The sequence below is a fragment of the Pelodiscus sinensis genome, chromosome 4, assembly GCF_052426305.1.
Source record: "Pelodiscus sinensis isolate ZL-2025 chromosome 4, ASM5242630v1, whole genome shotgun sequence".
Lineage (NCBI taxonomy): Eukaryota > Metazoa > Chordata > Testudines > Trionychidae > Pelodiscus > Pelodiscus sinensis.
In genome coordinates, this window is record NC_143055.1 from 96,988,476 (window position 1) to 97,001,658 (window position 13,183).

Sequence of the window (13,183 nt, forward strand, 5' to 3'; positions counted from 1 at the left end):
TATTTTTTTAGGAAGGTCTAATAATTATAAAAATAAATGCCACACTTAGTACAGTAAAACTCCAGTGGTCCGGCATCCAATGGTCGGGCACTCCTGATGGTCCAGCACCATCTGGAACCCGAAAGTGCTCCGGGCAGCCGGACAATTGTAGCTGCTCTGCCCCAGGCTTCCCCGAGTCAGCCGCTGGTCAGTTTCAGCAGCGGCTGACTTGCAGAAGTCTGGGGCAGAGCAGCTGGGGTGCTGCTGGGTTGGTCCCGCAGCGCTGATGGGTGCATCTCCCCCACTCCACCCCAGATCCCTTATAGCCCCACCTTCCGATGGTCCGGCACAGTTGATAATCCGGCACTCTCTGGGTCCTAAAGGTGCCGTATTATCGGGGATTATATTGCCCATGAACAGGCTGAGTCAATTACGTTTGTTGAATCAATTCCTGCATAGTTCTGAATTGTGAATGCAAATGTGATTACTTTGTAAGAATACTGACATTCATCAGAAATTCCCCTTTTAGACCTAGTAAACAGAATAGGATATCTTTGTGTGTGTGTGTGTTAATTGCTAGTATGTGGACCAACAGAAACTGGCTGTGGAATTTACAATACACGATTTGAAATCTTTACACCTACTAAAACTAGGATCCTACCAAATTCATGGTCCACTTTGATCAATTTCACATTCATAGGATTTTAAACATGGTAAATGTCAAGATTTCAGCTATTTAAATTTCAGAATGCTGTTGTGGAGGTCCTGGCCCAAAAACAGTGTTGTGGAGAGTTTCAAAGTTATTGTAGAGAGGACTGTGTTACTGCTACTATTCTGCACTGCTGCTCATGGCAGAACTGCCTTTAGAGCCGCACAGCTGAAGAGTGGTGGCTACTGGCCAGGAAGGCACCAGGATGGAAGGCATGACATGGTATCACTACCCTATTTCTGCATTGTGCTAGCAGGATGCTACCTTCAGATCTGGGTGCCTGGCCAACAGCTGCCACTCTCTGGTCATCCAAATCCCTGTTGGGTCAGGACCCACCAATCTCCCCAGTGAATTCTGTATAGTATAGGGTAAAAGCACATGAAAGAGCAGATTTCATGGGAAGAGACCATATTTCATGGCCTGTGATAGATTTCTCATGGCTGTGAATTTGGTAGGGCCCTTCCTATAACTCTGTATATTTATTCAGAACTCAGAGGTGTGACCTGCTTTCAATGGGACTCCTTGTGTGAGCAAGTAATCACCAATGCAAATAAGGGCTGCACAATTTAGCACTAAAAATATTTCTGGGCTTTTCATCTGAGAAATGGCTGCACCTCTATTCTGGAATACCAGCAAAATAACCAAAGGAAAATAATGAACTATAGTTTTAGGGAATCCAAAAGTGGGGGCAACATGAAACCCAAACAATCCAGGGGAGTTCATTGATGGATTGTGTAAGGAAGTGATGCTTGACCTGGTGCAACCTGAGCAGCCTGGTTCTTTGTGGGCTGCTGTGAATGGAGGGTAGGAAGGCAGCTGTGATTTGGGCATATAAAGTGAGAGGTTCCTTGTACGCGTGCAAATATATGCAACACATACACACACACACACACACACACACACACACACACACACACACACACACACACTCAAGGACCAGTCAAAATCTGGTACTAAGTGAACACCAGGAAAAAACTCTCTTTCCCTTCATTCTCATGCAGAAAAAGCAGAAAGTGATATTAAAAATAGGTGATTTTTGCTCTTAACTAAACTGTATTTTAACTGTATGTCATGGGATCCTAGTGATTTGCGATAGGCATTTGATTTATTTTGGTAAAATGAAGTTGACATAAACAAATATTTATATGCTCAAGAAGTCAGTACATCTATGAAATGATAACAAATAAATTCCCTCACCAAATGGACAATGGCAGTAATATCCTTCCATTCCACTTTGACATGATCCTCCATTGAAACAGGGGTTGCATTCACAGTAATTGACAGCAGAGTCACATGTTTTCCCTGTAATCAGATAACCAATGATAACCAAATCAGATAACCAAACTCCTTAGTGTCTCAAATTATTATCTCACAGAGCATGTTGAGAGACTTAATAAACTGATGTTTATAAAGTTTCACAAAGAGCATCAACTATTTAGCTTGAAGGTACTGTTATCCCTATTTTTTTTAAGTGCACTGAATACATCAGGGTGATGAAATTAAGGATAAAATGAGTCTAATTTGAATGAGTATGAATGTAATAGGTTTAATACAGGCAATCATTATAAATGATTTTATATATTTTTCCATCAATTATGATCTCCTTCCTGACTTGGAGGGACCGTGGTCCTCTGAGCCAGTTCTTTTCTGGAAAGACACAGTCACATGTGCTACATATTATTCACTAGAGAATAAACTGACGCCATATAATTCATTTCAATGAGCCTAAACTTCAAGTGAGTATTTTTGCAGACTTTGAATGCTGGTAATGGGGCTCTGTACATAAGTGAAAGAATAATAGCAAGGAGAGAAATTATAAGAGCTATCACAAGTATAAGCAAAAGTACCAAACTAAAATGTACCAAACTAAAACATTTCACTTCCTTTTCCACTGAAATAAGCAAAAACTACCTGTCTTCATTTAAAATTTCCTTCATGGCTTAGCCACAGCTAATTTTAATCTCTTACATGGTTTACACATATTGATACTTGTTTTTATTGCCAATTAATCAAAATCCCAACAATCAATTTTTCCGTGACATCCCTGACAAATCTGCAAAGCCAGTTAATCTTCAAATCTCTCATTACAACTCACCTATGCCATTATTACTACAAAATAACAGGAAATGGCTAGGCAACTGGCATGCCACTTATAAACACTACTTATTACACTGCAAATAACTGCCTTTTTTTATTACAATACACATATCAAACACTGTGGCTACATCTACACTGGCATGATTTTCCGGAAATGCTTTCAACGGAAAAGTTTTCCGTTAAAAACATTTTCGGAAAAGCATGTCTAGATTGGCAGGATGCTTTTCCGCAAAAGCACTTTTTGCGGAAAAGCGTCCGTGGCCAATCTAGACGCGGTTTTCCGCAAAAAAGCCCCAATCGCCATTTTCGCGATCGGGGCTTTTTTGCGGAACACACTACTGTGCTGTTTACACTGGCCCTTTTGCGCAAAAGTCTTTCGGAAAAAGACTTTTGCCCAAACGGGAGCAGAATAGTATTTCCAGAAAAGCATTGACGATCTTACATGAGATCGTCAGTGCTTTTCTGGAAATTCAAGCAGCCAGTGTAGGCAGCTGGGAAGTTTTTCCATAAAATCAGATGATTTTGCGGAAAAGCTTGCCAGTCTAGACACAGCCTCTTAGAATACTGCATCGTATGATAGAAATATAATGCTGGAAGGGACTTCTAAAAATCGAGTCCGCTCCCCTGCCCCACATTGTGCTGAGGCAGGACCAAGAAAACCTAAAACATCCCTGCCAGGTATTTGTCTAACCTGACCTTAAAAAACTTCAGTAATATGAATTCCAGAACCTCCCTTGGAAATCTCTTTCAGAAGTTATCTGTCATTACAAAGTTCTTCCTAATAACTAACTTAAATCTTCCTTGCTGCAGATTAAGCCTACTAATTCTTGTACTACTTTCAATGGATATGGGGACCAACTGATTATCCCTGTCAAAAAGGGACCCTGGCAGCTCTGATCAGCTCTACCGACTGGGCTGTTAAGATCCAACAGAAGGTGTTGTGAGGCTAAGTCAGACTAATATCAATGTGTCCTGACTGTGTCCGGAAGTGGTCAGCAAATCCAGTTTCTAGATGCGTGGTCAGGAGGCTCCAAGTGCAGTCCCTGACTCAGGCCCTGAAGTTGCACTTCCATTGGCTGGGAACAGCAGCCAATGGGAGGTGTGTGGGCTGTGCCTGTGGGAAAGAGCAGTTCACAGAACTTTTTGCCCCTCCACTGCCTAGGATCTGGAACTACTTGCTGCTTCTCAGGTGCAGTATGGGGCCAAGACAGGCAGGGAGCCTGCCTTAACCATGCTACATCACTGACTGGGAACCAAGTGAGGTAAGGCCAAGACCCAAACCTGAGACTCAAGCCCCTGTCTCAGCTCTAAGTCTCGCCCCAACCCGGAGTCTTCTCCTGTACCCCAAGCCCTTCATCCTTGGCCCCATCCAAAAGCCTGCACCCCAACTCCCTGTTTCAACCCCTGCCCTTCTCCCATACTCCAAATCCATTCCTGTAACCTATATCCCTCCTTCCCACCCCTACCACAGAGCTTGCACACCCATAGGAGCCCTGACTCTCTCCCACATCTCAAGCCCCTTCCTCAGCCCAGAGTCCCCTTTTACACCTTGAACCCTTCATTTCTAGTTCTTCCTCAGAGGCCACACCCTCGTTAAAGCTAGGGATATGAATGGATAACTGGTTACACAGTAAGCATTACTCTCACTGGGCAATGCTTATCTGTAACCAGTTAACCGGTAGCCCTGTGGGGCCAGGGGCAGGGAGCCCCATGGGAATGGTTTCCAGGACCTCCACAGGGCTGGTGGCTGGCAGCTAGCAGTCCTGTAGAGCTGGAAGCCCTGTGGACTTAGGGGCCAAGAGCCAGCAGCTGGAGCAGCCCCCTATCCATGGGATCCTGCTTAATTAGTTAATCAGTTAAACATAATGTTTCACCAGTTTACTGATTAAACAAGATTTTACACCCCTAGTTAGAACCCTTATCCCCTCTCACACCCCGACCTCCTACCCCAGCCCAATGTATGATCAGATACAGGCATTGGACCTGTTTCCAGTACTTCGGTGAAGTTAAGAGTTTAATATTAACCAGAAAAAACTTTCCTTAACACTCGCCTCCCATATTGCTGGTGCTGACTGATTTAAATGCTCTGAGTAGGATTTTTCTGTGTGAAATGCAGGTTAACACAAAACCAAACACCCTAGGCCCACACCTTCCCTGAAGCCACACACCTACCCCGAGGCCCCAGCTCACTACTTTCTCCATTCCCTGAAAGCTTTCTCTCTCCAACCCTCACTCGCTTTCCCTGGGCTGAACTAGGGGATGAGGGGGGATGAGCACTTTCATGAGAGTGCAGGTTCTGAGGTGGGGCCAGAGATTGGGAGGTTTTAAATTTTACTTTTTTTTCTTTTACTTCTTCTTCTTCCTCTGTGCAAGAGGAAGTCTTGTCTTTCTGATCTTACATACAGCTGTTTTCTTTAAATCTTAGAAAGAAAACTACACAATCCTCTAGAATTATTGATCTTTGTATTCAACTAGGAGATAATATGTAGGGTAAAAATAATAAACTTGAACCGCTGACATTCCTCAGCAGTTGTCAAAATTCAAACAAAGCGAGTAATAATAGTCTTTATTATCAAAATCTAACAAAAGCAAACTCAATGTTCATCTTATTTCTTCTTCCTTGTCAGTGTTGACATGTTTACTAAGTCAGCTAAAGAGTTTGGATACTTCAAAATATATATTTTAAACAGCTTTAACAATGTTTTTGTCACATTTAACAACTGTTTGAATAACTGCTGATACCAGTAAAAGTTAGTTTACATTCCTACCAATTGTTTTGACACAAGAAAAGAAGAGCCCTCCAATTACTCTAGACCAGGAGGCTTTTTAAACTAACATTTATTAAGAATAAAGAACAAATGCAAGTCTATGTCTGCTGCTCTCTAACCTTGAGAGGAATATGTCTCTTCATATTTAAAGTAACTGTGCTGATTTAACAAAGTTTTCTTTGAATGAGTAGTGATCACTACCTCTCTTCAAAGAACATACGTTCTTCCAGAAGGCAAGAATTCTTTAAATCAGAATCAAGGCAACAAAAGTAGAATATAGGAGTGCTATTTCAATTTAACCTTATGGATACTCCATATAAGGACTTTCAAAAATTCTTTTGATAAGATGGCCCTGAAGAAAATCTGGTAACCAGGTGGTGTGAGACCAACTGTCACATAGATTAAAAACAGAGGAAGTTAAAAAAATAAAAAAATAAAAGTGACATTCCTACATTTTTATCTATAAAATCAGTGGGTTTATTTCAATAGGAACAGAACCAAGTCCTTTATCGGTACCATGTTTGTAGCTCTCTATCCATAAGGCCAAACTGCCATTGCCCTATGAATACAACTAGAGAGAGTCAGTGTGAAGAAGAAAAAATAACACATTTTAGAAACCTCCAAAATGATCTATATCTTTCCCATACACCAAAGTACAAAAGTATCAATGTTATGAAACAAAATTCCCCAAGCTAAGAATAAAATGCTTTTTTCTCAGCAGAAAGTATGATATGTTTCTATTTGTGATGGTTCCTGAAATACTGAACCTTAAACATATTCTTCCTCCAGAACTGAATACCCTTCCATCCTGACCATCAGACAATTCTGTAAATCTAGGGAGAAAAAGGAAATTTTTCTAGTACAGGGCAGGCAAATACCAGCTAGCAGGCTGGATCCGGTCCACCAGGCTTAGCCCTGTCAGGCAGTCACTGCATTTATCTGAATCTTCATAGGTATGGACAATTGCAGCTGTTGTTCACTGTGGATCACTGTTTCCAGCTAATGGGACAGGATGTCACAGTTTGTACCACTTATGGGCATCTTCCATTGGTCGGGAATGGTGATCCACAGCCAATGGGAGCTGCAATCGCTAGTACCTGTAGAGATGCAGGTAAATATAGTGATTGCGGCCCACCAGGGTCTAGCTCTGGTGAATCACCACTGTTTTATTATCCACCCCTGCTCTAGATAGTAAGTGTCTCTTTTGTTTGTTTGTTTTTTAAGATTGTTATTGGATAGTGCTTAAAGGTTACCTATATATATATATTTAGGACCAGATCTTAGTACACAAACACTAGCTTTCCAGCTTCACTAACAACATTTTTCTTAGAAAACACAGCATGTCTACCTCTCCCATTTTCTTAGTGGGGCAGAATAGTGGATTACATCTTTTAACATTCGATAGTTATAGATTATCCTAGTTTAAGATGTAATATAATAGTTTGCCTGTATGAGAATTATTTCTGCAGTGTGGTGTCCACTAAATGCAAATTCTCACATAAAATCAGTGTTCAGTGGGAAAAGTTTCCAAAGTTACTGTTGCTTTTCAGTTCTGTTTGAGAGCAAGATGTATTTGCATCATACATTCAAATTGTTTTAACTGAAGAAAAATGGGAGTGTTTTCCACGATCAGAGAATGAACACAGATATCTGTAAAGGACAGACTGTGCATTGCTGAACAATTAATTACCTGAATAATCCCATTCATTCCAATATGATTACTTGGGTGAGACACTGATCACCAATGTGAGTAACAGATTCTCAATCTGGCCATAAGTGCTTAATTCCATTGCCTTTCTTAGAGATGTTTCCTATGAATGTAATTAAACTCACAAGTTTGGCAAGTTAGGGGTTTTCTAAACACACTCCTCAGGGCATTTTTCACAAAATTTCATTGCTCTAAGATTAATAACATGTGTGTCACACAGTAATGTTTTGATGAGTGAGCATGTTGATTTGCTTAGGTAAATTATGGCCTGGAGTTAAACATTGCCAAATGATTATTAACATTTCAGTACTACCCAAAATTCATCTTTAAAATGTCATTTTCACAGATTTGGATTCCTGTGCATCTGTTTGCCAAAGACTCATCTTTATTTTGATGAGAAATAGAAAGTAATATTATTTCCATCTCTTTGGGTGCGTCTACACAGCAGGACTTAACTTGAAATAAATTATGCAAATTGAGCTACATCAATTGCATAGCTTATTTTGAAATAGCTTATTTCGAAATTGGGACCATCTATACAGCACTTATTTTGAAATAGAGCACTCTTCCCCTGACTTCCCTTACTCCTTGTACAATGAATGAGGGCTACAGGAGTCGAAGTAAGAAGTCCTCCAGCTTGACAGTATTTCAACATTATTTCAAAATAACTGCCTGCTGTGTAGACATGGACTAAGTTATTTCAGAATAGTGCTAATTATTCAAAATAATGTTGCTGTGCAGACGCACCCTTTGAGAGTTTGAGGGAAGGGAAGAATCAGTCAATGATTTTTAAAACAGGATGGGTCAGGTAGGCCAAGTCTTAATATTCATGGGCAGGTTAACAGCTATTCCCACACAAACAAACAACAAACAAACAACTTTGTTAGTTTTCATGTATTATTTCTGGACTGCATCTTCCTCCAAAACATACCTAAAAAGACACTACCCGGTAGTCTTAAAACATCCCATCCATGTTCCTCTTCACAGCCTCAATTTCTTTCTTTCCAGAGTCCAGACTCCAAGCAAACAACAGCTCATTGTATAATGATAATTTTTAAAACAAATTATATTCAATCACTATAAGAATAAAGGGAAACAGGCAGTGACTTGTGCCAGAATTAAGGGAGCTGGGCTGGATAGTGGAGCTGAGAAGTTAGTGCAGGCAGTGGGATCCACAGGCTTAGAATAGAACTGTGCTGTCTAGATCCCCTCAAAAGCTCTGCTACCCAGTCCTTGCTGCTAAGTCCTTGCTGCTTTATGCCTCCTCACTTACCCTTGCCCTCTCACACCTCTGATACCAGTCCCTATGACAATTAAGCTCAGCAGGTGAGTCCCATCATAGCACTGACTTCTTGACATCTGCCTGTGTGTCATGATGAGCACTTAGGCCTGAATCCACAAAGATATCTACACACCTACAGTGTGCTCCACAAAGGGACTCAGATGTCTTGGAATGAGAGCCACAAAACACCCTAGTAGGGCTGGTGGGCAGCTGCCTAAGCTAGTCAATGTGAGATGCTGATGGAAGTGTGTGTGTAGGAGTGAAGCTAGCCCCCTCTCCCGCAGGGATCTAAGTCTGGACTATAGGGAGGCATCTACCTCTGCTTGCCAACAACAGATGTGAACTTTCACAGGTAGACTCACACTAGAAGGGTCAAAATAGTACACTGAAAAGAGTATGGAGCCCACAGCTCAAGAGACTGCTCACTCTCCAACTTGCACCCTCTATAATGCCTCTAATTCAGTGGATGATGCAGTTTATCAGGATGGTAATTCCTTCCAGATTTGGACATGGGATGAAGAAAAAATTATCTTTATGCTATGACAAATACTCCCAAACAGATTGATTAATTCAGTGAAACATTAATGAATATGGGCAACACAAGTCAGAATGAAAGTTTGCAGACAAATAAGACTACAGATCATACTTCAAATCTCTAAGAACCAAGCCATTGGTTAATGAAAATATAACTATATGCATCAACTAGTAGCTGCTGGGTTAAACTTTGAGATGGTTACATTGCATGCCTCAATATGTCCATCTTTTAAATGGACACATTTGTTAAATTAATTTTGAATTGGAAACAATTTAATAAATCAACATTCCTTTATTATAAAAAAAAGGCCTGGAAAATAGGAAATGAAGGGTTCATGGGCAGGGCAGGTAAACTACTGGAAGCCACAAAGTATATTCCTTTTAGAAAATGATTCTTTTCAAAACAGAACCTGATCATCATTAATAGACATAATTATAACAGACTGTTTAAACCTTAATGATGTTGTTCTGAGGTAATCTGTCTTTATAATGCTATTCTGTGGAATGAGCTAAATTGCCTCCACAGTGTGATAAAGTAAAATGCAGCTGACAAAACATAATCAATCAAATAAAAGTAAGTCTACCCTCTCAGTCTTGAAGTAAGCCATTACAAAGATCTACAACTCATGCACTCTAATTTACAGGGAACAGAAGACCTGTGTTGGAAAGCACTAATATCCACACACAAGAACTATAGTGATGGTGTCTCTTGACTGTGTATGTAAATTCCATTATGAGCTACAGTATTTTTATTTTGAGAGGAATCATTAAAACTATGCCTGTAGTGCACTACCTCTTGCTACTTCACATTTTAAATGGAATTACTCATCCCCCTATAAGTAATAGGAGGGACAAAGGTATTTTAGCTGGTTCTCTTTCAATTAAGTACACAGAGACTCTATTCATGAAAATACAGCTTTGTGATTTCCTTGCAAAATCAGTATAGCTGTCTTCAGTTCATTTTTTCAAAAATGAATGTTTTATAGAAACAGGATTAATCCTACACCTCTCTCCCCTCCTCTAAATGAGATTTTGGCAATATAATAATCACATACATGTATACTATATCATGTGACTTAGATGAGCCATCTCACTACATAATAACAAATAGTAAATTGTTGAGAACAACAAAAGTTCACAAACAATCCATATACAGAAACTTTTTTGCATAATATCTGCAACAAATTCTTGTGAATAATTAATTCATAGAACTCAAGACATGCTTGTGAACAGCTTTCAGACTGAAGAAAGGCTAAATATACTGAATTATTAGTTGAAAGCAAGTTATCCAATCACCTCTACTGAACTTCAAAGATTTCATTTCACTGATTAAAAACGTTAGAATCATTTTTCTATTTCAGTTATTTTGCTTAGGGACCTAAATAACATTTAATTCTAACTGCTTATCAGCAGAAAGGAACTATTAGTCGACTTTTTCTTCATATCTTTGAGTTAGAATTGTATTTTTCCTCAAAAGTCTGTTGATCTATGAAGACTATGAAGTTTGGAACTCCCAACTCTGAAAACATCTAACTCACTGCTTTTTGTTTTACAATTATTTGTGCTGGTAGATCATTTTAACTAGCACATGAAAAGCAACATGTTGAGTATAAAATTTTAAAACTACTCCTGAGTGAATTCTGCACCAAAACTAATAATTCTGGGCACATTTTAAAAAAATCTGCAAATGTTATTTGTCAAGAATTAAATGTCAAGCCTCCAGCATGACAGTGGGGAGCATGGGCCACTGTCTGCACAGAGGTGGAAGATCACCCTGCAGCCTCCCTGGGATGTGCACAAGGGCTGGGTCTGCCCCAGAAACACCATAGGGTGTTGCCCACCCATGCTATGCACATCAGGCATGGGCAGGTAAGCTCAGCCCATCAGGATCCAAGTGTGGAGGGGCTTAGTCTGGGGAACATCAAGGTGTGCAGTGAGAGGGTTATGTGTGGGCAGCCCAAGGGGAGGCTGTAGGCACAGGGGCTCACTCGAGGAGGGGATTGGGTGGAGAAGGGATGGGACTGTACTGTGGGGTCCAGGTGAAGGTGGCTGGATCTCAATGGGGGGCAGGGGTTAGGGCTTGGGTTCAGTAATGGGCTTTGAGTGTGGGGGGTTTGGTGAGAGATTCCAAGTGCTGAGAGCTTGGTACAATGGGAAGGTCAGGGTGTAGCTGGTTGGGGCTCAGTGGGATGAAGGTCCAGGTGCAGGAAGCTCATCAGAATGGGGCTTTGAATGGGAGGCAGTGAGGTGGATGTAGAGATGGAGGTCTGGATGCAGAGGGGTGGGGTTTGCTAGGAGAGTGATCTGGGTGTAGGGGTGCGAGTCTGGATGTGAGGGGTGGGGTTTGGCAGACAGTGCCAGGTGCATGAGGGTGGGTTAGGCGGGAGGAGGGGGGGTTGAGTCGACACTGGTGGTCTGGATACAGGGGTGAGGGACCATATGCAGTGGGGTGGAGCTCAACAGAGGTTGTGGGTACCAGGGGATTCTGGATGTAGGAGATGAGACTCAGTGGGGTACAGGTTCTGGTGTATATCATGGCTGGGGGTGGGTGGTTGGCTATAAGGGGTCTGTTTGCACAGGGCTGGGTGGATAAGGGAACAACTCCCTCTACAGTGATCCATCTCCCCATGGCTGAGGTGTGCAGCTTCCTGCAGCCAGGTGAAGTTTCTGGAGGTGGATCTGACCCAGTTGTGGCCACTCCATGCAGGGAAAACATGCTTGTACCTCATACCCAGCCCAGTCAGAACAGTTGAGCCTGACAGGGTACTAGCTATTGGCCAGGAGGCCCAGAGGTGGGGGGCTTCCAGTGAGGTGATGCAGGAAGCTCAGCAGGGAGAGCAGAAGGAGGTTTGGAGGGGGGTTCTGGGTGAAGGGTGTGAGGCTTGGTAGGTGGGTATGGGTGTGGAGATCCAGTTTTAATCTGCTCTGGGTACCCTAAACAATGCACCCCGTTTGCTGGGAAGGGGCAAGTGACCACTCTTCCAGCTGCCCTGTCAGAAATCTATATTTTTTTCTGCATAGAAGAAAAGAAATCTGCAGAAAACATGAATTCTGTGCTCACAGAGTGGTGCAGAATTCCTTCAGGAGTAGAAAATCAGCTCAAACCATATGAAAATCTCAAAACACATTAAATATAATTCATTAGAATGTTATGATTTCAAATATATGTCACAACCCAGAAAAATGTCCCTGTTAATTTTCATTTGATAGGTGTTGAACATTAAGATATGACATTAGTCCCACAAAAGTCACCTGCATTTTTTATTAACATCAACAACACACTACAAGCAGATGTTACAGTATCCTCCAAAAGTGTTGTGCTGCACTGTAATCTCTAGTATTAATGACTTAATGTGTTACAGAGGATGGGTGCCCTAGAATATTCTGCTATGCTTCTGGCAAAAGAATATACTAATTCAATGTGAAATAAAATCCTGGATCATTAACTTAATTAGAGCCTCTAGTCAATTAACAATAATTGCTAGAGACCTGAGGCTCTGCAGTTTCCTAATAGGGGTCACACAAAGGATCACATCAATGTCTCCTGTATCAAGAAACTTCCTGTGTTGAACATGTGTTAGCTGCCAGAGCTGTTCTTTAAATGATGTTGCTGAATCCACATTTTGAAATCTACCAATATTTTCCTTTTCTTTTGTGGGTATCTGATTATTTTAAAAACAGACTAAATTCACTTTATTATTTGTAAATGAGTTTTGTATTAGCCAGGTACCGCACATTCTAGCAAATTCTAATACCATGCAGATCCTAACTAAACAAATATCACCCCACCCTCTTTCCAGCTACGTAGGGCAGTATTTCTCAACCTTTCCAGATTATTGTACCCATTTCAAGAGGCTGATTTTTCATGTGTGTTCCCAAATTTCACCTCACTTTAAAATTACTGGTTTACAAAATCAAACATAAAAATGCAGAAGTGGCACAACACAGTGTTACTGAAAAATTGCTTACTTTATAATTACAAAACAAACTGATTGTATAAATACACTGAAATGTAAGTAAAATATTTATATTTCAGAGCAACATGCACAAGTCATTATCTGGGTGAAATTGTATTTTGTACTACCTTTTCTAGACCTTATTATGTA

General features: G+C 40.9%; 1 protein-coding gene across 1 annotated transcript in view; it reads right to left on the reverse strand.

The window, feature by feature from the left end:
• FAT4 (FAT atypical cadherin 4) overlaps window positions 1-13,183 on the reverse strand; it is a 242,442-nt gene that overhangs the window by 35,353 nt on the left and 193,906 nt on the right. The window contains exon 10 of the mRNA XM_075929867.2: window positions 1,886-1,990. Coding sequence (XP_075785982.2) covers window positions 1,886-1,990 — 105 coding nt within the window. The remainder of the gene's footprint in view (window positions 1-1,885; window positions 1,991-13,183) is intronic.